Source organism: Scyliorhinus torazame, chromosome 2, assembly GCF_047496885.1.
Source record: "Scyliorhinus torazame isolate Kashiwa2021f chromosome 2, sScyTor2.1, whole genome shotgun sequence".
NCBI lineage: Eukaryota > Metazoa > Chordata > Chondrichthyes > Carcharhiniformes > Scyliorhinidae > Scyliorhinus > Scyliorhinus torazame.
In genome coordinates, this window is record NC_092708.1 from 214061637 (window position 1) to 214088583 (window position 26947).

Here is a 26947-nt window from a genome sequence, read left to right on the forward strand (position 1 = left end):
CCAGTATTGGCCCCAACTCCTCCACCCATTTCTCTTTCACCCTTCCACCAAATTCAACTCTTCCCCAGCAATCTGCGCATACATGCCAGACATACTGCCCTCCTCCAATCCCTGGCAGGAGAGAATCCGCTCCAATAAGAAAGATGGCGGGGAAGTTTTAAAAAAACTCTGAACAAAGCTCCGCACCTGGAGGTAACACCTCTCTCCAGCTTTAGCATGGTCCTTAAAGCTTCTTTTTTAAATAAAAAGCTTTTAGGCACTCCTCCTAATAATAAACTTTTTGTCTGATTTGGCCTCTGTGAAATATCTTATGGTAATTTTCGATGTTAAAGGTGCTATTAAATGCAATTGTTCTCAATATCCTTGTTTAAATAACAAATAAAAACTCAGGCTATTTTTAGCATGCAGCTCTCCCAATATATATCACTCAGATCTCAAATTGATTGTTCCCTCTCACCCATTTAGGAAAATAAAGTGAGAACTATTCGTCTCTGAGAGTGATTTTCACTGCTGACTTACCAATCACTTGCTGATTTCACCGATTATCTCTTCAATTACTTACTTTCCTGGAATACGGTATGAAGATTGACAGCAAGACCTCTTCTGGCATCAGTGCCGTTTTACCAAAACCAACAAAGAAATTTTCATCTAAATGAATTTTTCTTCTTCTTTCTGTTGGAAGCATGAAAGCAAACATTTGGAACATTGAACAATTCTGTTCTGACCACCGTTCCTCATATATTCCAGCAAATATTCCTGGGGTTGTAGCTCAGACATGTTTGGGCTCACTCACACTCGTCAATTGTTGAGTTGCTCACAGTTCTGACCTGTGACTGAAAACAGCAATGTGATAGACCTTGTTTTAGTGATCCTGGTTGAGGGATAAATATTGACCAGGACACTAGGGAGTGTAATGTGCTGTTACATAAAATATATACCATAAAAACAGGCCATTCGGCCCAATCAGTCTATACTGCTTATACATCACATAAACCACTCCATGGGACCTCTTGTCTTCACCTGAGAGAGCAGATGGGCCTCGGTTTAATGTCACAGATGGCACCTCTGATAGAATACCACTCTTTCAATACTGCATTAGCCTTGACATTGTGCTCTGGAATAGGACTTGAATCCTTAACCATCGGACTCAGAGGCAAGAGACTACCCACTGAGCCATGGCCAACGCTTTACCCAGAACATTGTGCAGAGAAGCAGATCCTGTGTGCACCACCATGCAGCATTTGAATACTATTAGGTTTCAAACATCAGGAAGGATATTATGGATATTGTCACCGCCGTTATTGAGTAATTGTCCTGAGGATTGATATGTTTGGGTGATGAAAAAAAAAAGCATGGGGCAGGGATCTCCTGGAATACAAACCAAAGTTGGCAGCTCAGGGGCTGGATTCTCCGTTTTTGGGACTATGCCCCCACGCCGTTGTGAAAACTGTGCTCTTTTACGCCAGGAAAACTGCGTCAAAAGGCCACAGATTCACAGCCTTGCAAGGGGCTAGCAGGCAGCTGTCGTGGAGCTCGCAGCTCCAGCTGCCAATACAGCCCCCTGCACTTCCGGGTCAGAGGTCGCGCATGCGCACAGCGGCGGCACCCAGTGGCCGTGCCGTGCTCCATGGCGGACTGAGACCGCGGACTTGAACCGCTGAAATAGTGCCCCCGATCGACCGTTCGCCCGACAAAAATACCCCAGTCCCAAATGAGGCCCCTCCTGCCCTCCATTCAGCCCTCCCCCCCGACTGTGGCGGCCCCGGACTGAGTCAGCTGCCGCCACGTGGGTATCATGGACGGTGGGACCATGAGTGGGCCACGCCATCGGGAATTCGGCTGGTCAGAGACAGAGAATCGGGGGCTGGCCTCAGGCAAAGGCCTCAGGTGGTGGATAATCGGCGCGGCGTACTTTTCGAGGGGCGGAGAATCGTGGAACTGGCGCCGGGCCCGATTTCATGCGGGAAACTGGATCCTCCGCCCCATCGCTGAATACGATTTCGGCATCGGGGTGCGGAGAATCCAGCCCCAGTTCTTTAAGAGATTTAGGCCATCAATCCCAAGGAAATGTGTCTGTACAATTGAAGCAAAGGGGGAAGTGATGCTTCAGTTAAATACAGCCTTAGTTAGGTACCTGTTTAGAATACCTTTTTTGTAGACCAGAAGGAGTCAATACCGAGTTGTTAAATAAAACAAAGTTTTATTTTGATAAACTCAGGCGTCAAACCGGCGCCTTCCCTGATTTGGTGTCGGGAGCCATTCCCCACTCGATCGTCATTCCCGATTTCGGCGTTGGACTACGGAGAATCTCGCCCCACATCTTTCCGCATGATATTACATCTGCAATGTTCTTGCCCACTCACTTAGTCTGACTAAATCTCCTTGAAGCCTTTTTGCATCTACCTCACAACTCACACCATGACCTAAAGGTGTTGAATTCGATGTTGAGTCCAGAAAGGTGCAGAGTCGGAAAGATGAGATGTTATTCCTTGAGCTTATATTGAACTTCACTGGAACACTGTAGCAGGCAATGGGCAGAAAGGTCAGAGTGGGAGCAAGGTGGAGAATTAAAATGACAGGCAGCCAGAAGCTCAGGGTCATGCTTATGGACTGACTGGAGGTGTTCCACAAAGTGCAACGTAGAGGAGACCACATCATGAACAACGAATGCCGTGCACTAAATTGAAAGAAGTAGAAGTAAATCGGAGTTTCACTTGAATGGGGTGTTTTGAGCATTGGACAGCGAGAAGGAAGGGGGTGAGAGGACGGGCAATGCATCTCCTGCACTTGCAAGGAGAGGTGCTGTAGGGAGGGGAGGAAATGTTAAGGTGACTGAGGAGTGGACTGAGATGTTGCCGAGGCGACGGCCCCTAAGGACAGCTGAAAGGGAGGACAGGGAAGATATGCTTTTTTATTTTATAATCTTTATTGTCAGAAGTAGGCTTATATTAACATTACAATGAAGTTACTGTGAAAAGCCCCTCGTCGCCACATTTCGGCACCTGTTCAGGTACACTGAGGGAGAATTCAGAATGTCCAAATTACCTAACTGCACGTCTTTCGGGGCTTGTGGGAGGAAACCGGAGCACCCGGAGGAAACCCATGCAGACACGGGGAGAATGTGCAGACTCTGCACAGACAGTGACCCAAACCGGGGACCCTGGCGCTCTGAAGCAATAGTGCTAACCACTGTGCTACCGTGCCGCCCACTGGTGGTTGCTTTATTTTATCAGGCAAGAGTGTTAAAAATTATAGAAATAACACAGACCAATAGAGTTGAGATACAGATCAGCCATGATCCAATGGTATAACGGGCTCAAGGGGCTGATGGTCAACTTCTATTTCTATGTTTTTATTGCTGTAAAAATGATAAACTAGAACTCTCAAAACCTACCTTTTGATACCAATTCGAGGATACAGTTGGTAGCTGCTAGAATGGGATTCAGATCAGACGTGGGGGATCCACTCACAATGTTGCCTCCAAGTGACTGGAACATCAACAGAGGGAGTTACAGTGTGCAATACATTTCTTACCTTATCATGCTATTGATCCTCCTGCCTCACATTGCACCTAAACTAACAGGCATCTCTGGCCCTCTGAATGCAGACTCCTTACCACAGACATTTGACTAGACATTAATTATCATCTTCAACATCAGTCGAAAGAACAGCTGATAGGTGTTTTCATGGGCGGCCGATACACTATCTCCAGTTTACTAGAATCTGTAAAAATAACGATCTACCCCTAAGTCTCCCCATGCCCCAGAAAAGCATGTTTTTCTATTTGGGTTGAGGATGCACCCCTCCCACTGAATGGCCAGGACCACAGCGCCGGGCAATAAGCAGAGGTAAAATGTGTCGGAGACAATCAAGGATACTCAGTTACTGGTGGTTCATTGATGCCGAGATTTGGATCAAGAAAGAGGAAGGAGTGAGGGAACGAAGGAGTTCTACTGTTCAGAGAAGAAAAAAGAATAAAGGATCAACTATGGAGAGTAAACATTTCCGCACAGAGGCCCGACACAGCAGGCAAAGTCACAAGCAGGACAGGAAAATTTGGAGAGCAGCTCAAAGTCCAAATTTTCCCATCGTGCCAGGAGAATGCTGCTGCTGGAGGGTCCGGACAGTCATACCAAACAAGATTCCATTCCTGATCTTTACAGAATGGAAAGACCCTTTGTGGTGGGGAATGTGATTGACATGAAAGTCAATCTAGACTAGCAAGTCTAGTCTCATCTAAATTCTCCAGCTCCTGCAGAAGCCTTCTATTTAAATAAGTTACTTTTAATGTAGAATAAACAATCCAGTTCCACCTATCCATTAAATTATGATTAGAGCAAAATTAAAGAAAATTCAGGGTTGTTTGTATGTACTAGTTTGTTGTATATTGTATCCCTTCATTTTGATTTGATTTGATGTATTATTGTCACATGTATTAGTATACAGTGAAAAGTTTTGTTTCTTGCATGCTGTACAAACAATGCATACCATATATAGGGAAGGAAGGAGAGACTGCAGAATATAATGTTACAGTTATAGCAAGGTGTAGAGAAAAGATCAACTTAATACGAGGTAGGTCCATTCCAAAGTCTGATGGCAGTAGGGAAGAAGCTGTTCTTGAGTCGGTTGGTATGTGACCTCAAACTTTGGTATCTTTTTCCTGACGGAAGAAGGTGGAAGAGAGTATGTCCGGGGTGCGTGAGGTCCTTAATTACGCTGGCTGCCTTTCTGAGGCAGTGGGAATTATAGACAGAGTCAATGGATGGGAGGCTGGTTTGCGTGATGGACTGGGCTACATTCACAACCTTTTGTAGTTTCCTGCGGTCTTGGGCAGAGCAGGCTCCATACCAAGCTGTGATACAACTAGAAAGAATGCTTTCTATGGTGCATTTGTAGAAGTTGGTGAGGGTCGTAACTGACATGCCAAATTTCCTTAATCTTCTGAGAAAGTAGATTTGTAGAAAGTAGAAAGTAGAGAAAGTTGATACTCAGCCTCTCCCAGCACCCATGTACTGGCTGCTTCTTTCATGGTGGAAAGTCGTCTTAATTACAAATTGCATTTTTCCAGGACTAGTGATAACTCTGTTTTAGCGACTGGTCAGTGGATGAGAATTTGGAACAGGTTCTCCCCCCAATCCCACCATAACACTCGTAGGAATGTCCTTCCTGTTGACTGGGTGAGAAGAAGATCTTAAGTTATCCCTCTCATTTCATCCGTGATCACTTGGATAGGAAGCGGGTGATTCACCCTGATTGTTAATATGTCATTAGGCTCCACTTGGCAGAATGAGCATGAGCGCTTGCTATTTAAGCAGCATCTTGTCACCTGCGTCGGACATCCCAATGTGCGTCAGAATTCCCAAATTATATTTTGAAGCTGTTGGAAACATGCTGCTATTTGTGTGCCCCATAAATAGCAATGGGATAAATGACTGGACAGCCGGTGTTTTTGTGATGTTGGTTGAGGGATAAATATGGGCCAGGACTCTGGGGAGAATTCACCTACTCTTCTTCAGATAGAGCAGTAGTATCTTTTACATTCTTTGCAGAGATCAGATAAGGCCTCAGTTTAACATCTGATCTGAAATACAGCTACTCCATCAGTGCAGCACTTCCTCTGCACTGCATTGAAGATGCCAGCCTAAAGTATCTGCTTTGGCCTCCGCAGTGTGGCTGAAACCCATACTAACTCTGAAGTGGGACAGCTACCACTCAGCTAAGCTGCTACAAGTTGAAAATTAGTTCCATGGGCATTTGTTACTGTCAACCTGTACGACACATTTTTACCGAGCAAAGGGGCAGGTAGATGGGGCAGGTGACAACGTCACAAATGTCTGCCTGCACATAACCAAAATGCTCGGAGATATGTTCCAGCAGCAATATTATTACATTTCACCTGCCTGTTTCTCAAGGACATGAAACTAATGTGATGGAAAAAATTATATGTTCATGAGCCTGAGAAATAATTATTAGGATTTGAACCTCTTTCCATATTGGACTCACACCAATTTCCACCACTCTGCCTCAACCAAGATCATTGGTCCCCAAATTAAGAAAGAAACATTCAATTAATGGGTCATTAATTTTATAAATCTTAACTGGCTTTTTAAAAGCCTCACTTGTGGAACTTTACCAAATGCTTTCTCTAAATTCAACTAAGTTCACTGCTTAAATATGAAAATCTCTGTTATCCACACCAGCCCCAGGAATGCTCTCCATCTCCCAATGAGAGCATCAGTTAATACTGAATTAAATAGAATATTTTGATCCCTTTAAAATGAATTTGATATTTTCCCCAAAAGTGAAATAACAGGACCTTACCAATTACATCATCCAGGTCTCTTGGTTAAGAGTCCATTTGTTCAAAGTACCAAAGTGCGATGTTGATTACATCTGCTGTCACTATTTGAACTAATTTCCAACACACAAGTCGCTACTCACCGCCATGTTACGAATCTGTTCTCCGCCCAAAACACAGAGCTGTTCCACAAGTGCTTGGAAGATTTCAGTTTTCTCCTTAGCAATCTCTGCAGTAGCTTTTACTAACACATCCTTCATATGGGATAGACTGCAAGCAGCACCGAGTCTTAGTCCTGCCAGGTAAAGAACCAGGGTGACTGATAAACTTCGGAACTTAAATCACAATCATGAAATTCTTGAGTATTTTACTGGGGAAGGGTAGCTCTGGTAGATCCCCCCTGCTTGCTGCTTTTTTCCGGTTCATACGTACTTCAACTTACCCTTTATAATGGGGGAGATAATCACTTGTAACTATAGAAATAGAATCATGGGAAATTTACAACACTGAAGCAGGCCATTCAATCCACCATGTCCATGTTGGTCAATGAAGAACTTCACAGGTTAATTGTACTTTCCTGCTTTGTGTCCATTGCCCTGCAGGTCACGGCTCTTCAATTAAACATGAAAGCACTTTTTAAATGTTGGGAGAGTTTCTGCGCCCACCACTCTTTCACGCAGTGAGTTTCAGGTCCCTACAAACCTCTGCGTGAAAATAAATGTTTCCTCATCTCCCCTCTAACCATTCTGGCAATTATTTTAAATCTATGCCCTTAGCCTCCTCTGTCCCAAGTATGCAAGTCCTCCCATTGTTTGTTAATCCAGTATTCAGAGGTGGGTCTTTAGACTTCATTCAATATGGAGTTCAAAACTTTTGGCTTTTGACTCAAGAGGTGAGAATGCAACCACTTATTCCGCAAAAGTGTTGGTCATCTTCAAAAGCCTTGCATGTGGAACTGTATCAGATACCTTCTTGAAATTCAGTGGTAAATTTCCAAGCAGCAATTAGACCGCACTATTAGCTCTTCAAGAAATTTCAGCAGATTAGTACTGCATATTATAGCACTTGTGCTCTTTAGCTGAGCATAATGGAGAGGCAGTGGCACAGTGGTATTGTCACTGGATTAATAGTCCAGAGACCGAGGGTAATGCTCTGGGGACCCGGGTTCGAATCCCACCATGGCAGATGGTGAAATTTGTATTGGACAAAAATCTAGAATTAAAAGTGTAATGATGACCATGAAACCATTGTCATTTGTTGTAAAAACCCAACTGGTTCTCTTATCTCCTTTAGGGAAAGAAATCTGTCATCCTTACAAAGTCTGGCCTACATTATGACTCCGGATCCACAGCAATGTGATTGACTCTTAAATGCCCCCAGGGATAGGCAATAAATGCTGGCCCAGCCAGCAATGCCCACAACCCATGAATGAATAAAGAAAAAAAATTCAGGACATTACATGAGACACAAACAGCTTATGAAACTAACCAGATGCCCAGCTTGGGGTAGGACACTACTGGATCTGGAACTGAGTCAGCCAGAGCTGATTCCTAGTCTGTAGTTAGGTGGAAATCTGCCCTCCTTACCCCGTCTGGCCTACATGTGACACCAGACCCACACAGCGTTGCGGTTAACTCTTAACTGATCCCCTCTGAAATGACCCCTCAAACCCCTCAATTCAAGGGCAATTATGGATGGGCAACAAATGTTGGTCCGAAGAAGAAATTTAAAAAAACATAATTCTCAGCTTGGCTGTCAGCAGTTAGGTGGCAGTAGATGGGGTGGCACTGTTGGCGGCTGTAGTAAGGGCAGTAGTAGGGTGTTACAATTCACATCAATAGTTGGTTCAATTGTTAATCAACCTCACTGCTGGGTTGGTGCATGTGTATGGATCGAATGGGATAGAGTTGCCCGATATGGTAGAACAGCCTTCAGATCTCACTATCCAGGCTCACAGTTGAAGAACAGCAGTGGAGGTCCTGGTAGTGGTGGAGCTGTTCCTCAGTAAGATTCCCTGCAGGGGTGGAAAAAAATCAGAGCCAGGGAGGGGCGAGAATTGGTTAAGAAAGGAAATAACTCACCCTCATCCGTGAACTGTACGGAGCTGAGCTCAGAAACATTGGCAGGATGGATCATCACTGGGTGAAAGGCACCTTTAAACTTCATATTAGGACCTAGTGGACAGCAAAATAACCTCAGATAAGACCAGTGATAAGACTAATTTCTGGCATTATATAGCACAAGTTCAAGTCATGGATCATTAAAAGGGGCTGTTTAGCACAGGGCTAAATCACTGGCTTTGAAAGCAGACCAAGGCAGGCCAGCAGCACGGTTCAATTCTTGTACCAGGCGCCGGAATGTGGCGACTAGGGGCTTTTCACAATAACTTCATTGAAGCCTACTTGTGACAATAAGCGATTTTTATTTCATTGTATGGTTACAGAGAGAGCTCACTGGTTGAGATCCTGATTAACATATTTAAATGAGCCATTAAACTTATTCAAATATATCTGCGCTGTATTTGCCTGCTGCCCGGGAGCTAATGGCCTCACCTGGGAGACCTCACCAGGGCGCCACAAACATGGACCAGGCACAACTGCAGTAGCACGGTAGCACAGTGGTTGGCACTGTTGCTTCACAGCTCCAGGGACCCGGGTTCGATTCCTGGCTTGGATCACTGTCTGAGTGGAGTCTGCACGTTCTCCCCATGTCTGCGTGGGTTTCCTCCGGGAGCTCCGGTTTCCTCCCACAAGTCCCGAAAGACGTGCTGTTCGGTAATTTGGACATTCTGAATTGTACGGAGTGTGGCGATTTGGGGCTTTTCTCAGTAATTTCATTGCAGAGTTAATGTAAGCCTACTTGTGACACTAATAAAGATTATTATTGTTACCTGGTTGGGAGGGGATCTCCTAGGCCATTAGAGGTCCTTTGATGGTTGGCATCTGGGCAGGGTAGCACCCTGGCACTCTCGCTGGCACCCACCACCTTGACACTGCCAGGCTGGCACCCTGGCATTGCCCGTGCAAGGTGCCGAGGTGACAAGTTGCCAGTGCCAAGGATCAGGTCCAGGAATGCCTTGCCCTAAAGAGGTGGGGTGAGGGGGTGGCTCAGGGCCCGCCTAAGTTGGGTACAGTGGGGGGGTCTGGAGGCTGTGATGGGGGCAATGAGGGAGGTTGAAAGATCAGGGCAGCATTAAAAAATGATGCCCCGATCTATGAGTTGTCTTCCTGCATTGGCGAGCTGAGCTCAGCTTGCCAGTGCAGGAAATAAAATAAGTGCGGCCTACATGAAAAACATAGGACATACAACAAATATCAATGTAAATACATAGACATAGACATCAGGTGAAGCATATAGAGTGTAGCGAAACACAGTCGAGAAGATTCGTGGAGAGATCAGTTGAGTCCATAAGAGAGTCATTGAGGAGTCTGATAGCAGGGGGGAAGAAGCTGTTTTTGAATCTGTTAGGTGTGTGTTCTCAGACTTTTGTATCTCATGCCCGATGGAAGAGGTTGGAAGAGTGAATACCCGGGTGGCAGGGGTCTTTTATTATGCTGCATGCTTTCCCAAGGCAGCAGGGAGGTACAGACAGAGTCAATGGATGTGAGGCAGGGTCGCGTGATGGACTGAGCTGTGTTCACAACTCTCTGTAGTTTTTTATGGTCTTGAGCCGAGCAGTTGCCATACCAGGCTGTGACGCAGTCAATAGGATGCTCTCTGTTGTTCATCTGTAAAAACTGGTAAGAGTCAATGTGGACATGCCGAATTTCGTGAGGAAGTATAGGCGCTGTTGTGCTTTCTTAGTCATAGCATTGATGTGGGTGGACCAGGGCAGATTGTTGGTAATGTTTATACCTCGGAATTTGAAGTTGTCAACTATGTCTACCAGGTCCCTCTACACCTCTTCCACCAGGCTGTCGAGGTTACATTTGTGGAGATTTGACCAATTGTGGGCCACTTGGATCCCCGGATAGCTGAGCTTGGCTTGGGTCACTTTAAATAGTAGTTCTTCCAGCTCTGATCCTCCCTCTTGGGATTCACTGGGAAGGTTTTTCTCTTTCCCAGGTTGAGTTTGTAACCTGAGAAAGTGCTGAACTCCCTGAAGAGTCCGGTTATCCTTCCCATGCTGGCTAGGGGGTACGACATGTACAGGAGCAGGTCATCTGCATAGAGTGAGATTCTGGTCTGATTAGTAAGTTTGCAGATGACACAAAGGTTAGTGGAATTGTGGATAGCGATGAGGACTGTCAGAGGATACAGCAAGATTTAGATTGTTTGGAGACTTGGGCGGAGAGATGGCAGATGGAGTTTAATCCGGACAAATGTGAGGTAATGCATTTTGGAAGGTCTAATGCAGGTAGGGAATATACAGAGAATGGTAGAACCCTCAAGAGTATTGAAAGTCAAAGAGATCTAGGAGTACAGGTCCACAGGTCACTGAAAGGGGCAACACAGGTGGAGAAGGTAGTCAAGAAGGCATACGGCATGCTTGCCTTCATTGGCCAGGGCATTGAGTATAAGAATTGGCAAGTCATGTATAGAACCTTAGTTAGGCCACGCTTGGAGTATAGTGTTCAATTCTGGTCGCCACACTACCAGAAGAATGTGGAGGCTTTAGAGAGGGTGCAGAAGAGATTTACCAGAATGTTGCCTGGTATGGAGGGCATTAGCTATGAGGAGCGGTTGAAAAAGCTCTGATTGTTCTCACTGGAACGACGGAGGTTGAGGGGCGACCTGATAGAGGTCTACAAAATTATGAGGGGCATAGACAGAGTGGACAGTCAGAGGCTTTTCCCCAGGGTAGAGGGGTCAATTACTCGGGGGCATAGGTTTAAGGTGAGATGGGCAAGGTTTAGAGTAGATGTACAAGGCAAGTTTTTTACACAGAGGGTAGTGGGTGCCTGGAACTCACTACCGGAGGAGGTGGTGGAAGCAGAGACGATAGTGACATTTAAGGGGCATCTTGACAAATACATGAATAGGATGGGAATAGAGGGATATGGACCCAGGACGTGTAGAAGATTGTAGTTTAGTCGGGCAGCATGGTCGGCACGGGCTTGGAGGGCCGAAGGGCCTGTTCCTGTGCTGTACATTTCTTTGTTCTTTGTTCTTATGCTCTCTACCCCTCTTCGAATGCCCGTCCACTATTTCGCCGATCTAAGGGCAATGGCCAGTGGTTCAATTGCCACTGTGAACAGGAGCGGGGATAGTGGACATCCCCTCCTCAATCTCCTGTGCAACCAAATGCATTCCGAGCTGGTAGCATTCGTCCATACGCTGTAGGGGCGCTGTTCACCCACATGGGGAACCCTGCTCCAAACCCAAGCCGTTCAAGCACCTCCATGATGTACCTCCATTCTACTCGATCAAAGGCTTTCTCAGTGTCCAGGGAGTCAATCAGCTCTGGTTTCCTCTCCTCAGATGGGGGTCATTAATACAATCAGCAGCCATCTGATGTTCCCGGCCACCCCATACACACACTCCAGGAACCGGTGGCCATTTCAAACTTGGCTAGATGTCCATAAAGGCTGCTTGTTAGCCGTCTGCCCTGAATAAATCCGGTCAGATCTTCCATGTTCACTTCTGGCAGGCACCTCTCCAGGCACCTCATGCTTTCACTAGGACTTTTGCATCAGTGTTCAAGAGAGAGGTCTGAATGATCCACACTCTGTCAGATCTTTGGGGATCAGTGAGGTCAGGGCTTGGACCAGTGGTGGTGGCAGGGCCCCCTTTGACAGTCAGTCGTTGAACATCTCCCACAATTGTGGAGCCAGCGCTGCATGGAATTAATGCATTCCACAATTTCACCCAGCTCTAGAGGTGCTTCCAGCCCTTCTTTCCTGTCCTACCCAGCACTGGTATGTCCAGTGCATCGAGGAACTGTTCCATCCCCGAGCCCTGCTCTGGGTGTATAGCCCTCTGTAGACATTTTTAAAAATAATTTTCAAGTACCTAATTCATTTTTTCCAATTAAGAGGCAATTTAACGTGGTCAATCCACCTAACCTGCACATCTTTTGGGTTGTGTGGGGTGAAACCCACGCAAACACGGGGAGAATGTGCAAACTCCAAGCAGACAGTGACCCAGAGCCGGGATCGAACCTGGGACCTCGGCGCCATGAGGCAGCAGTGTTAACCACTGCGCCACCGTGTTGCCCTGCCCTCTGTACAACAGCCTTATTAACCTCTTTTGGGTCTGGTACCATCATGCCATTTCTGTCTCTAACCTGCGCTATCTCTTTCGTGGCTGCCTGGTTTCTCAACTGGTGTGCCAGCATGCGGCAGTCCACATCTCCATGCTCGTAGAAGGCCTCTTGAGCCTGACAGAGCTGTTGGACTGCCTTCCTTGCAGAGAGCAGGTCAAATTCTATCTGCAGCTTTTTCCTCTCTGCCAGCAGTCCCACAGTTCGGCAGTGGAGTATTGCCGATCCACCTCGTGTGGAGTTGATCAGCCGCTGTTTGGCTGCCCTTTCTTTCCTGTCCCTAAGGGCCCTTTAGGCTATGATTGCACCCCTCCTTCAGTGCCTCCCAGAATGTGGAGGGTGAGACCTCGCGATTATGGTTACAGGATACATAACTATCAATGGCTTGGGATACTTATGTGCAGAATTCCTTATCGATGAGGAGAGCTACATCCAGCTTTCACGCGGGGTGTTGGGCCATCCCTCCTCCAACCTCACTTCCATGTGGTGCAGCGTGAGATTACAATTGGGGAGTATTGCAACTTTGTTACCCCTGGAAGCACCATCTTTCCTACGGCAAAGAAGTCTATCCGCGAGTTGGCCGTGTGCACGTGAGAGAAAAAGGAGAATTTTTCCCTCCCGGTTGGCGAACCTCTCAACGGTCCAGCTTCCCCCTCCCCGCCTCCCCCCTTCCATTCCCTCCGGCAGCCCCACAATTCTCAGGTTCTGCGGATGTGATCCGTTCTCCTGGTCCCCTCCTTCCGCTTCCTGTGGAGTCAGCCATACTCACCCTGTGGGCCTGGTCCTCTGCATCTGGGCCTGCCCTTGATCACGGGCCATTCAAGATGGCTACCGATTACTTCCTCATTTCCATAGTCACTACGTGCGACCTGTTGCAACCAGCGCTCTACCTTCCCTCTCCCCTCCCCTCTCCCCTGCTTTTCTCCTGTGACCCTCACCCTTGTGCTCCTCCCTCCTAGTCCCCCCTCCCCCATCGGCTTTACCCCCTTTCCTGCCTCTCCCAACCCCACCCCCTTCCTTGCCCCATCACCTTCTGTTTCCCCCGAGGCTCTGTTTTTCCCATCCCCTCTGCCAGGCACTCCCTCCCTCCCAGGAAGCATGTCGCGGCCTCGTCCTTCGCTATACTGACATACGCCAACCTGCGCACTAGTATATTGGTCAGTTTCCACTATTTAACCCCCGACTATCTCTCTCACCCTACACCCCTCTCTCCACACCTCTTTTTGACCTCTTGAAGCCCGGGTTCTGGCACCCGCCCACTCTCGCTGTTCGCCCAGTCCATTTTTCAGGAGAAACTTGTTTGCCTCCTCTGGGGCATCACAATAATGCTCTTTCCTCTGATATGTGGCCCAAAGTTTGGTAGGGTAGAGCATGCCAAACAGCACCTCACTTTTGTAGAGCGCGGATTTGGCACTGTTGAATTATGCCCGCCGCTTGGCCAGGTCTGCACCAATGTCCTAGTACACGCAGATGGAATGTCCTTCGTATTTGCACCCTCTCACGCACTTCGCCCGCCTCAGGTTCCGCTCTTTATCTTGATATCTGTGGAGCCGCACGATAGCACAGTACGGCATGGTAGCACAGTGGTTAGCACTGTTGCTTCATAGCACCAGGGACCCGGGTTCAATTCCTGGCTGGGGTCATATTCTGAATTCTCCCTCTGTGCACCCGAACAGGCGCAGGAGTGTGGTGATGCGGAGATTTTCACCGTAACTTCATTGCAGTGTTAATGTAAGCCTACTTGTAACAATAATAAAGATTATTATTAACGCTCCCGGTGGTTCCCTGCCCCTGGGCCACTGCCAAAGCGACCTCTGGGTGCGGTCTACCTCTTAACGAAGCCCTCCTCGCCGGCCAGCTTCCCGAGAATTGCTGCTACATATTCTGAGGGGTTTCTCCCCTCCATTCCCTCCGGCAGCCCCACAATTCTCAGGTTCTGCGGATGTGATCCGTTCTCCTGGTCGACCATTTTGTTCTTTGGCACCTGTTGGTTCCTGACCAGGCTCGCTATCTGGCCTCAAGTGCCGCGATCCAGTCCCCTTGGTCTGTGGCAGCTTTTTCAAGGTCCCAAGTCGTCATCTCCTGAGCCTCTAGTCTCTGCTCCATATTGTCCATTGCCTCCTTTATGGGGTTGTTGAGGCTTCCACAGCTGCTTCAACGGCTGCCAGGAGGTCTCTTTACATCTCCTCCCTGTGACTCTGGAGCTTGGAGGTGATGGCCTTTGTCAGTTTGTCCATCAGCGCCTGGATATGCGCTGGGCTCTGCGGGATCGGCCCTCACCAGCTCCGCTCCTCCACGTGTGGTTCCCTGCTCCGAGCCTAAGGTTTCCCTCCCCTTGTCTCTGCTGGCTTTTCAGCTGGGTGGTTGGCTTTTTCCCATCCTGTTTAGCAGTATGGTCGATGGGGGAGTGGGGATTTAACTGGGGGTTATAAGTACTTTTGGTGCCTGTTTGTTGGGATGAAAAGGCCGTAGTCATAGTTCTTAGACGAGAGGCACCTCTCGAGCGACTGCTCAGCTGATGGCGCCACCGGACATCCCGATCTATAATTACTGAAACTAGGACATAGTTCAAATGATGCAGACAAACAGAGAGATCAAACAACAATCATAAGGCTTAGGAATCATGAGTGGCAGGAAGAAAGCCACTCGTGGGACTACATCCTTTGGCTAGATTGTTCAGATAGGACTGGATATAGCACAGATCATGGCATTAAGGAGCTGAATATTTCTAGTCCAGGGGTGGGGGGCTTTGAGGTGGGGAGTGCAGTTAGCCAGCTCCCTTGCCCATTTCTGTTTCCAGGGATCATTTTTATTAGAAAATACTTTATTGAGGCATTTATGATTTGAGCACTTTTAAACAAAAAGATCCAACGAAGACAAAGAAAAACCACAATAACATAGCCATACCCCCAATCACAGACCCCAACCAGCATGGTCCATGTAAACACTCCGTCTCACAGTCCTCCCTTCATCTGTTTTCCTACCCTTATTCATCACTTCCTTACTCCCCCCTTTTCCCTCCCCCCCCACCCCTCCCCACCCCCAAAATGACAGACTAATTTTCCTTAAAGAAGTCGATAACGGCTGCCACCGCCGAGCGAACGCCTGTAACGAACTCCTTAAGGCAAATTTGATTTTCTCCAACCTGAGAAACCGCGCCATGTCGCTTACCCATACCCCCGACTTCTGGTCCGCTGCTCCATTACTAGGCGGTCAATCTCCTCTGCTCACACTCCTACATCTTTTCCCTTCACAATTCCAACTGCAAACCGGGGTAAAGGCCACGAAAAGACCGCCACGAGCGGGAGCTACCACATATGCGACCACTCACTCCATGGCCGCCACTGGAAGTTTCCAGGGATCATTCCTACAGGAAGACTGGGTAACTGTTCAGCTGCCTACTTAGAATTGAACAGGAACCAATTAACATTTTAAATATTAAAAAGTAACATTTTTAAGTCGGTGCAATTTCACAGCCTCACCAGATCAGAATCACCCTGGAATTCATTCTCACCAATGTTAGTGTTCCCCACCAGAAGGGGAGCTTTGGGATACTGGCTTTTCAATTCAAGGAGTTCTTCCAGCTTTGCAGGAGCAATCCACATCACTCTCTCCCCACGGAACACAAGAGTTCTCTTCTCCAGCTTCTCATCCATTAGCTGCATCAAGGACAGATATGTTAGTGATATACTTGTCGCAATAAACAGGCCTCTGGGAAACCAAAAATTCAGAATCAAATTCAGAGATACAATACTTGTCATTGAAGGTCACCCAGTACTCCCAGAGCTAGTCTAGCACAGATTAGCTATACAATAAAGCACCCTCTATTTATACTTTCCCATCAAACATCCCCAGAGCAACTAACACAGGTCCGATACAGACCTGCTGAGTTTATTTTCGATACAGGGTAAAGTTCCCTCTCCACTGTTCCATCAAACACCCCCAAGGCAGAGCAGCACAGGTTAGATACAGAGTAAAGCTCCCTTCAAACTGTCACTCCAACACCCCCAGGACATGCACAGCATGGGTTAGACACAGAGTAAAGTTCTCTTTACACTAAGCCAGTAATGTGCGTCAATGCACCTCATATTATCAGGTGACACCCAAATTACCTGCAAACCCAAGAACAATTGCTAAAACAAGCCAGATATCCTGTTTACCATTAACTCTGGTGGGAATATCAACTCCTGTGAGTCATCCACTGGCAGGAAATCATCTGCCTTGAACAGTTGGCTGCACATCTGAAATGGACATAATGAGAGAGATCAGAACAGAATATCTTGCCTCCTTCACTCAATTTTCTCCTTTGCTCCTCTCTTCACTTACTCAAAGTGCCTTAACTAGAATAGTAACTGGGGTGAGAGTTAAGTTATGTAGAGAGACTAGAAAAATTGAGGTTTTTCTCCTTCAAGGGTTAGGGGGAGATTTGATAGAAGTGTTCATACTTAGGAAGGATTTTCATACAGGAGATAAGTTGCAATTGGCAGGATGGTTGGTAACCAGAGAGCAAATGTTTCAGATGATTTACAAAAGAGTCAGAGGGGAGATGAGAATCTTTCGAACATAATCAGTTGTTATGGGCCAGAATTCTCCAGCTGTTACCATTCGCTGTTCCCGCTGGGAGAGCATCCCTATTTGCGGGTTTCCTGGCGGCATTCGGTGGTTTCAATGGGAAATCCCTTTGACAATGAGTGGGAATCATGAATCGCGCGTCATCGAGAAACACGTGGCTGGGAGAGTGGAAGGTCTGGAATCCACTTCCTGAAAGGGTGGTGGAAGCAGTTTTAGCAGCAGTTTTCAAAAGGAAATTGGATTAATTCTTGAGTAAAATAATATACAGGGCCATGGAGCAAGAGCAGGAAATTGGGCTAATTGGATATCCAAGAGCTGGCAGACATGTTGAACTGAATCACCTCCTTCTGATTCTATGATTCGGAGACACTGAGAACCAGCTGGAACTTAAACAAGTATGTTTGTAGATCAATCAATGTTTTAGTGACCTTGCTGTGTATCATTTATGAGTGCCAAGGACTCTTCAAGCTGTACTGCAGGGACTAATCTTCATTGAATTGAACCACTCAATCAAACAGCAAAGCTTAAATATCAATGTGTGATACCCTTGGATTTATCGATAATAACAGGTCCTCCGCCTCACTGAGGGGCTGGGATAATCCCACCCCCAAAAACAGGCCTCTCTCTTTCACTATGGGAGCTGGGATAACTGAGCTTGAGTAAGATTCTTAATCTAGTCTGGTCTTGAGTGTAGGCTCAGGAGCCCAATGAGAAGTTTACAGAAGATTGGGACACATAGGGCGAGATTCTCCACTCCCGCGCCGGTTGGGAGAATCGCCTGGGCCGTCACAATTTCCCGGGACGCTGGTCCGACGCCCTCCCACGATTCTCCCAAGCGGCGGGAACGGTCCCGTCGAGTTCCGCGGGCCGCAGGCCGGAGAATCGCCGGAGACACCCAAAATGGCGACTCTCCGGCAACCCCGCTATTCTCACCGGATGGGCCGAGCGGCCAGGCCAAAACGGCGGGTTCCCCCCGGCGCCGTCCACACCTGGTCGCTGCCGTTGGGAACAGCGCGGGAACGCTGGGGGGGGGGGGGGGGCGGCCTGCGGGGGGGATCCTGCACCGGGGGGTACCTCAAATGTGGCATGGCCCGCGATCGGTGCCCACCGATCGTCGGGCCGTCCTCTCTGAAGGAGGACCTCCTTCCTTCCGCGGCCCCGCAAGATCCGTCCGCCATCTTCTTGCGGGGCGGACTCAGAGAGGACGGCAACCACGCATGCACGGGTGACGCCAGTTATGCGGCGCTGGCCGCGTCATCTATGCGGCACCGGCCGTGTCATCTATGCGGCGCCGCCTTTACGCGGCGACAAGGCCTGACGAGTGTAGATGACGCTGCCCCGATCCTAGCCCATTGTCGGGGCCTGAAGCGATCGGGATCGGGGCCGTTCCGCGCCATCGTGAACCTCGACGGCGTTCACAGCGGCGTGGGCACTTCGGCGCGGGAGTGGAGGATCCCGCCCATAGGCTTCAAATGGCCCCTTGACATGGTCAGAATCTCACTGCTATAACATCCAACAGAGTTTACAGAACCGTCTCACAATAGACCCAATAGCTTCTGACGTACATCCTGATCTCTACCCATAGATTCTGTTGAGCTTCCATCTTGCTCAGCCTTTCCCAGGGGACAGCTCACTCCTGGTCCTCCCTTTTGGCAGCAGGTGGTTGCCTAGAAGAAAAGAGTTTGATAAAAGAATTAGGAATTATGAATATTGACCAGAGTATTTCATCTACAATGTTTCACTGCAACCTTTACCCATCACAGCAGAAAAACTGCTAAAACTTTAAGGCTATCATTAATTACAATGGGTGACTTAAATAAGGCTTGCCAATAAGGGTGAAGTATTGCTGAGGACAAGTTAATTAGCTAGGCTTGTATTCCCTGAAGTGGAAAAGAACTAATTGAGAAGGTGACGAGAGGCATGACCTTTCCTTTGATTGCCACCTTGCCATGGTGGAGAGGCTTCTGTTGATCCCGAGAGCAATGCCCTCCGGAGATTCAAGCTCCTGCCAGGCTCACCCATGACTGTAAGGTCAGAGAGGAGGAACAAGACAAAGCGCAATCCAAAATAAATCCTTAACAGCAGATCAGGTGGAAGATACTCGTATGGTATCAGTGGTTGCGATGGCGGCTAAAGACTGCGTCAGTAGGAAGATCCCCAGCCATCGAGGTTTCCTTGTCACTGGAACTGGATCTACCTTCTGTCAAGGACCATGGGCGAAATTCTCCCCCAACGGCGCGATGTCTGCCGACTAGCGCCCAAATCGGCGCCAATCAGACGGGCATCGCGCCGCCCCAAAGGTGCGGAATGCTCCGCATCTTTGGGGGCCAAGCCCCAACATTGAGGGGCTAGGCCGACGCCGGAGGGATTTCCGCCCCGCCAGCTGGCGGAAATGGCGTTTGTTGCCCCGCCAGCTGGCGCGGAAATGCAGCGCATGCGCGGGAGCGTCAGCGGCCGCTGAGTTTCCCTGCGCATGCGTGGGAGCGTCAGCGGCCGCTGACAGTTCCCTGCGCATGCGCGGGAGCGTCAGCGGCCGCTGAAAGTTTCCCGCGCATGCGCAGTGGGGAGAGTCTCTTCCGCTTCCGCCATGGTGGAGGCCATGGCGGAGGCGGAAGGGAAAGAGTGCCCCCACGGCACAGGCCCGCCCGCGGATCGGTGGGCCCCGATCGCGGGCCAGGCCACCGTGGGGGCACCCCCCGGGATCAGATCGCCCCGCGCCCCCCAGGACCCCGGAGCCCGCCCACGCCACCTGGTCCCGCCGGTAAATACCAGCTTTAATTTACGCCGGCGGGACAGGCAATTTCTGGGCGGGACTTCGGCCCATCCGGGCCGGAGAATTGAGCGGGGGGGTCCCGCCAACCGGTGCGGCCCGATTCCCGCCCCCGCCCAATCTCCGGTACCGGAGACTTCGGCGGGGGCGGGGGTGGGATTCACGGCGGCCAACGGCCATTCTCCGACCCAGCGGGGGGGTCGGAGAATGACGCCCCATGTGTTTGCTGATGTACAACAGCATAGCCAAATGAAAAGTGTCCCGCACCAGGCGTCCACCTAGAGGAAACCAGCACACACCTCCCTAAAACAGACAAATCCTGCAGTGATCGGTGAGAGGTGACGGGGACAAGACTGTGAGATCTGGAAGTCCCTAGCTTCAGACTGGCATGTAGGCGATGGAGTTTGATTCAGTCGTCTCCCTCTTTGAATAGGAACAAGAGAGCATTTCAGCAGCTTTCTTCAGGATCCACTCTGCTCACCCCGTACAGGGAAGGGGTGAGAAAAGGTGCCCTAAAAATCGGCTGTGCCATCCCCAACCTGGCTGGAAAACCGTATCCAGCAGCTCATCTATCTGCAGTTGGAAAATCAAAATTAAATTGAATTTCAGAGCCTGAAATGTATGACTCCTTATGGATCAATGTTTTCGTGACCTTGCTGTGGTCGCCTTCTAACGAATAAAGAAGTGCCGGACAACCTCGAGCTTGTTGACGCACTATGATCCTCGGAAACCTTTGATCGTCACCTGTGACGCCTCCCTGTATGGGATCGGAGCGGTGTTGGCGCATCAGAAGCCGGGTGGTTCAAAGCGGCCGATTTGCTTCCAGGGCCATGTCGGCGGCTGAGTGCCGTTATGCCCACATCGAGAAAGAAGGCTTGGCGGTGATCTATGCCGTTAAGAAATTCCATCAGTATGTGTACGGACGGCATTTCTTATTGATCACTGACCACAAACTGCTCCTGGACCTTTTTAAAGAAGATAAGGCCATTCTGCCCATAGCCAATGCAACACTGGGTGCTGCTACAGTGGCTTATGAATACATGTTCGGACCCAGATTTCCCACGCCGACACACTGAGTCGCCTGCCGTTGCTCCCGGAGTCGGAGCCTCCTCACCGTGTCGACAGATTATCACTTTATTACATTTGTTAGACACTCTTCCCGCCATGGCCTCGCATACCTGCGAATGGACGCAAAGGGATCCCGTCTTGTCGAAGCTGCATAACGTTGTCCTCATTGGCGGCACTGCAGATCAGTTATCAGAGGAGATGAAGGCTTTCGCCACCAAGTTGACCGAGTTAAGTGTGGAAGATGGGGGTCTTACTCTGGGGAGCCCGGGTGGTGATCCCGGAGAAGGGTCGGTCATTAGTTTTACGTGACCTACACAGTGGCCACCCTGGGGCCTCACGGATGAAGATGTCAGCTTGGACCTACGTCTGGTGGCCTGGTATGGACACAAATAACGAGAAGGTGGCCCGCCAGTGTGATGTATGTCAGGAACACTAGCTCCCTGCCGTTGTGTCCGTGTATCCATGGGAATGGCCTGGCTGGCCTTGCGCCCACATACATGTCAATTTTGCCGGTCTCTTTGTGGGCTCAATGATTCTTCTGCTAAGCGTCGCGCATTCCAAGTGAATGGGGGTTTACCGAATGCTGTCGATCACCACGGCAATGATGATCAAGAAACTCCGCCTCTCCTCTCTACCCACGAGATTCTGGAGGTCCTCGTGTCTGGTAATGGACCCTCATTCACGGGCCAAGATTCCTCGGCCTTCTTGCGCTCCAATGGGGTCTGACATGTCAGGACGACCCCCTACCATGCTTAATACCTTCATGGAAGCATACCAAAGAACCAGTCTCAGCCTTAACCTCAAGAAGTCTTTGGGGCAGCACGTTGGCACAGTGGGTAGCACTGCTGCATCACAGCACCAGGGACCCGGGTCCAATTCCGGCCTTCGTGGCTGTCTGTGTGGAGCTTGCACTTTCTCCTCGTGTCTGTGTGGGTTTCCTCCGGGTACTCCGGTTTCCTCCCACAGTTAGGTGGATTAGCAATGATAAATTGTCCCTTTGTGTCCAAAAGGTTAAGTTATGGGGTAGGTCAGGGCTTGGGCCAAGGTCAGGTACTCTTTCCATGCATCGGTGCAGACTCGATGGGCCCAATAGCCCATTTCTGCACTGTAATGATTCTATGATTCTATTCTATGATCCTTTACCAACCCACCCCAGGGCAAAATACCATCGCTCCCTCCATCAAGATCAATGGAGAACCTAATAAAACGTGGAACATTTCCCATACCTGGGGAGCCATCTCTCCTCTTATGGTTGACATTGTGAGCCTTCAGATGCCTAAGGATGAGAGTCTTTGACAACTGTGATGTCCGCGATGACACCAAGATCCTTGTGTACAAGGTGATTGTCCTCTCAACTCTTCTTTATAGCTCAGAAACTTAGACTATGTACAGCCACCACCTTGAGGCCCTGGAAAAGTACCAACAATGCTGCCTGAGATGGATTCTCCACAACAGCTGGGAGGACAGGCGTACTAACATCAGTGTCCTTGAAGTAGCCAAGAGAATCGGCATTGAGGCCATGGTCATCCAAAACCCACTCCGCTAAGCCGGCCATGTGCTTCGGGTGACAGAGTCCCGACTACCAAAACAAATCTTCTTCTCCCAGGTCAAGGAAGACTCCCGAACATGAGAAGGACAAACAAAGCTCTTCAAGACACCCTGAAGGTTTACCTCAAGAAATGCAAAACAGAGATCAATGCCGAGGAGGCCCTTGCTCAAAAGAGACCACCTTGGAGGGACCTCCTGATTGAAGAGACACAATTCTTCGAGGACACCAGATGGCAAGAGGAGGCCCGGAAAAGAAGCCCGAGAAAGGAAGGCCAGTGATCTAGAGTCCAAGGACCGGTCCCGCCTTCCAGGAACACCTGCCAAGTGTGCGGTCGAAGATGCGACTCTAGGATTGGACTCATCAGCCATGCAAGAGCCCACAGAACCCACAGCCAATAACATGGAGTTTCTTAGGTGGACAGTCATACTTGTTAGTGAGTGATCACCGAAAAAGAAACAAAATCGCATGAGAAATTAGGTGTGGTAGCCAATGTGTTCTGGGCATTGCAAGTACCATTAAGGATCCAAAATGGCATCCGTGTTGAACACATAGATGTGCACATAGCATGCCGTATGCTATTTTGATAAAAATCTATGATCTGCAGCAGGTAGATCATAGATTTGATCAGCATACAACACTGATTTGATGTTAATACTTCAATTTTGAACTTCATGCTCCAGACAGTGGCCAGTCTTATTCTCACATGTTAAGCAGAATGAATGACTCCACACCAGTGCCACTTAAAGGAATCATTAAGGGCATACAGTTGAAGGAGCCAAGAGCACCATCATCAATGCCACGATCATCCAAAACAAACTCTGCTGGGGCCAGGGCAGAGGTGGACGAGAGAGATGTGGACAGGTGAGAGAGGTGGACGAGAGAGAGATGGACGGGAGAGAGAGGTGTACAGGAGAGAGGTGTACAGGAGAGAGGTGTACAGGAGAGAGGTGTACAGGAGAGAGGTGTACCAGAGAGAGGTGTACAGGAGAGAGGTGTACAGGAGAGAGGTGTACAGGAGAGGGGTGTACAGGAGAGAGGTGTACAGGAGAGAGGTGTACAGGAGAGAGGTGTACAGGAGAGAGGTGTACAAGAGAGAGGTGTACAAGAGAGAGGTGTACAGGAGAGAGGTGTACAGGAGAGAGGTGTACAGGAGAGAGGTGTACAAGAGAGAGGTGTACAGGAGAGAGGTGTACAGGAGAGAGGTGTACAGGAGAGAGGTGTACAGGAGAGAGGTGTACAGGAGAGAGGTGTACAAGAGCGAGGTGTACAGGAGAGAGGTGTACAAGAGAGAGGTGTACAGGAGAGAGGTGTACAAGAGAGAGGTGTACAGGAGAGAGGTGTACAGGAGAGGTGTACAGGAGAGAGGTGTACAGGAGAGAGGTGTACAGGAGAGAGGTGTACTGGAGAGAGGTGTAGAAGAGAGAGGTGTACAGGAGAGAGGTGAACAGGAGAGAGGTGTACAAGAGAGGTGTACAAGAGAGAGGTGTACAGGAGAGAGGTGTACAGGAGAGAGGTGCACAGGAGAGAGGTGTACAAGAGAGAGGTGTACAGGAGAGAGGTGTACAAGAGAGAGGTGTACAGGAGAGAGGTGTACAAGAGAGAGGTGTACAGGAGAGAGGTGTACAGGAGAGGTGTACAGGAGAGAGGTGTACAGGAGAGAGGTGTACAGGAGAGAGGTGTACAGGAGAGAGGTGTACCGGAGAGAGGTGTAGAAGAGAGAGGTGTACAGGAGAGAGGTGAACAGGAGAGAGGTGTACAAGAGAGGTGTACAAGAGAGAGGTGTACAGGAGAGAGGTGTACAGGAGAGAGGTGTACAGGAGAGGTGTACAGGAGCGAGGTGTACAGGAGAGAGGTGTACAGGAGAGAGGTGTACAAGAGAGAGGTGCACAGGAGAGAGGTGTACAAGAGAGAGGTGTACAGGAGAGAGGTGTACAGGAGAGAGGTGTACAGGAGAGAGGTGTACAAGAGCGAGGTGTACAGGAGAGAGGTGTACAAGAGAGAGGTGTACAGGAGAGAGGTGTACAAGAGAGAGGTGTACAGGAGCGAGGTGTACAGGAGAGGTGTACAGGAGAGAGGTGTACAGGAGAGAGGTGTACAGGAGAGAGGTGTACAGGAGAGAGGTGTACCGGAGAGAGGTGTAGAAGAGAGAGGTGTACAGGAGAGAGGTGAACAGGAGAGAGGTGTACAAGAGAGGTGTACAAGAGAGAGGTGTACAGGAGAGAGGTGTACAGGAGAGAGGTGTACAGGAGAGAGGTGTACAGGAGAGGTGTACAGGAGCGAGGTGTACAGGAGAGAGGTGTACAGGAAAGAGGTGTACAAGAGAGAGGTGCACAGGAGAGAGGTGTACAAGAGAGAGGTGTACAGGAGAGAGGTGTACAGGAGAGAGGTGTACAGGAGGGAGGTGTACAGGAGAGAGGTGTACAGGAGAGAGATGTACAGGAGAGAGGTGTACAGGAGAGAGGTGTACAAGAGAGAGTTGTACAGGAGAGGTGTACAGGAGAGAGGTGTACAGGAGAGAGAGGTGGACGAGAGAGAGATGGACGAGAGAGAGATGGACGAGAGAGAGATGAATGAGAGAGAGGTGTACAGGAGAGAGGTGTACAGGAGAGAGGTGTACAGGAGAGAGGTGTGCAGGAGAGAGGTGTACAGGAGAGAGGTGTACAGGAGAGAGGTGTACAGGAGAGAGGTGTACAGGAGAGAGAGGTGTACAGGAGAGAGAGGTGTACAGGAGAGAGGTGTACAAGAGAGAGGTGTACAGGAGGGAGGTGTACAGGAGAGAGGTGTACAGGAGGGAGGTGTACAGGAGAGAGGTGTACAGGAGAGAGGTGTACAGGAGAGAGATGTACAGGAGAGAGGTGTACAGGAGAGAGAGGTGGACGAGAGAGAGATGGACGAGAGAGAGATGGATGAGAGAGAGGTGTACAGGAGAGAGGTGTACAGGAGAGAGGTGGACAGGACAATGCCTGGAGATCTTTACTCACAAGAGACCTACTTGGAGGACCCTCCTGATTGAAGGAACACAATTCTTCAAGGACACCCAACAACAAGAGGAGGCCCGGAAAAGGAGTCTGAGAAAGGAATACAAGTGATCTGGAGTCCAAGGACCGGTCCCATCCCCGGAAACTTTCTTGTTGATTTCTTCCAGTTGATGCTATGTTTCCACAAGTGTTTGATGTTTTCCAGAAGTGTTTCAACTTTCAAAGTTATAGGGTTTGCTGTGACAGGTGCTGACTTCAGAGCTTCTGCACAAACCAGGTGCTCCCTTGCATATAAATCCAGAATAATTGGTTGAATGAGAAAAAGTCACACCAGTTGTAATGAGAGCACGATAATCACACATTGCACTCCCATGCCTGTTTTTGAGGAGGACGCAATTTAGCTGAGCGACTTTGAAGCAAAAAATGAATTCCTCTGGTGGGATGGTCCAGAACAAAGAGAGAATAATCTCAGAATTTGAGTTAATCCATTCAAAAAAAAAACATTGATTCTGACAAAAGTGATGGAAATATGAAATGCTTTCTGCCCCTAAAAGCTCAATTGAAAACTTCTGACCTGAGATTTAGCTCAGAGTATTTAAGGGTACAGGACCAATGCAGTCAATGGAGCAAATGTAAAGATCAGTGATGAATGAATGGTGGAACAGGCTAAAGGGGCTGAAAAGCCTTCTCCTGTTCCAATGTTCCTTGATCATTTTAAAGGTTGATGTTTGACCATACTTACCGTACAGAATGTTCTGAAGGCATCGACAATTGGCCTGTATCCAGTGCAACGGCAAAGGTTTCCTGCAAGGGACGGGTGAAATTCAAGAACAGAACTGAGACAGAAATAGAAATAAAGTGATGGTCACAGTATCTTCGAGCATTTAGGAAAGCAGGTGGGGAAAATAAGGGGATTGGTCAACTCCAGGGACCAATGGTACAGAAAGACAGGCAGAATCAAGGCAGTTTCTGCACATGTCCTACCTTCCACCAAGTCCTGATCATGCATTACCCCTGTGCTCGCTGACCCGCTGTGACTCAAGCCTCAATTTTAAATTTCTCAACATTGCATTCAAATGCCTCCCCAGCCATGTCCTTCCCCATCTCTGCAACCTCCACCAATCCTACAACCTTCTGACACCTGTGTATTCCTCCAACTCTGGTGCTAGCGCATCCCCACCTAATTGCTCCACCAGGAAGGTGAGTATCCCAGGCCTTAAGATCTGAAATTCCTTCCCTAACCATCTTCCCTCTCTACCTCTCCCTCCTTTCAGGCGTTCCAAAAAACATACCTTTGACCAAGGACTTGAAGACAAACATTTGGGTTGACACTGCAGTGCGGTACGAAGGGAGAGGCACTGTCAGAGGCATTGCCTTTCAGATGAGGGGTTAAACTTTTCACCATTGCAAGTTTGAATAAATGACCCCATGGCATTCTTTGGAAGAAGGCAGGGCAGCATGGTAGCACAGAGGTTAGCACAATTGCTTCACAGCTCCAGGGTCCCAGGTG

The 26947-nt window shown here is 48.9% G+C and overlaps 1 protein-coding gene across 4 annotated transcripts in view; it reads right to left on the minus strand.

The window, feature by feature from the left end:
* LOC140395531 (aldehyde oxidase 1-like) overlaps window positions 1-26947 on the minus strand; it is a 331856-nt gene that overhangs the window by 207991 nt on the left and 96918 nt on the right. For 3 of the 4 annotated variants that reach the window (XM_072483451.1, XM_072483442.1, XM_072483466.1), the window contains 8 exons: window positions 26180-26241; window positions 18638-18739; window positions 16661-16741; window positions 16015-16159; window positions 8380-8472; window positions 6442-6593; window positions 3395-3488; window positions 563-672 (listed from right to left, as the gene is read on the minus strand). In XM_072483451.1, the coding sequence (XP_072339552.1) occupies window positions 563-672; window positions 3395-3488; window positions 6442-6593; window positions 8380-8472; window positions 16015-16159; window positions 16661-16741; window positions 18638-18739; window positions 26180-26241 (839 nt within the window). The remainder of the gene's footprint in view (window positions 1-562; window positions 673-3394; window positions 3489-6441; window positions 6594-8379; window positions 8473-16014; window positions 16160-16660; window positions 16742-18637; window positions 18740-26179; window positions 26242-26947) is intronic. The other variant, XM_072483460.1, reaches the window with a different exon arrangement.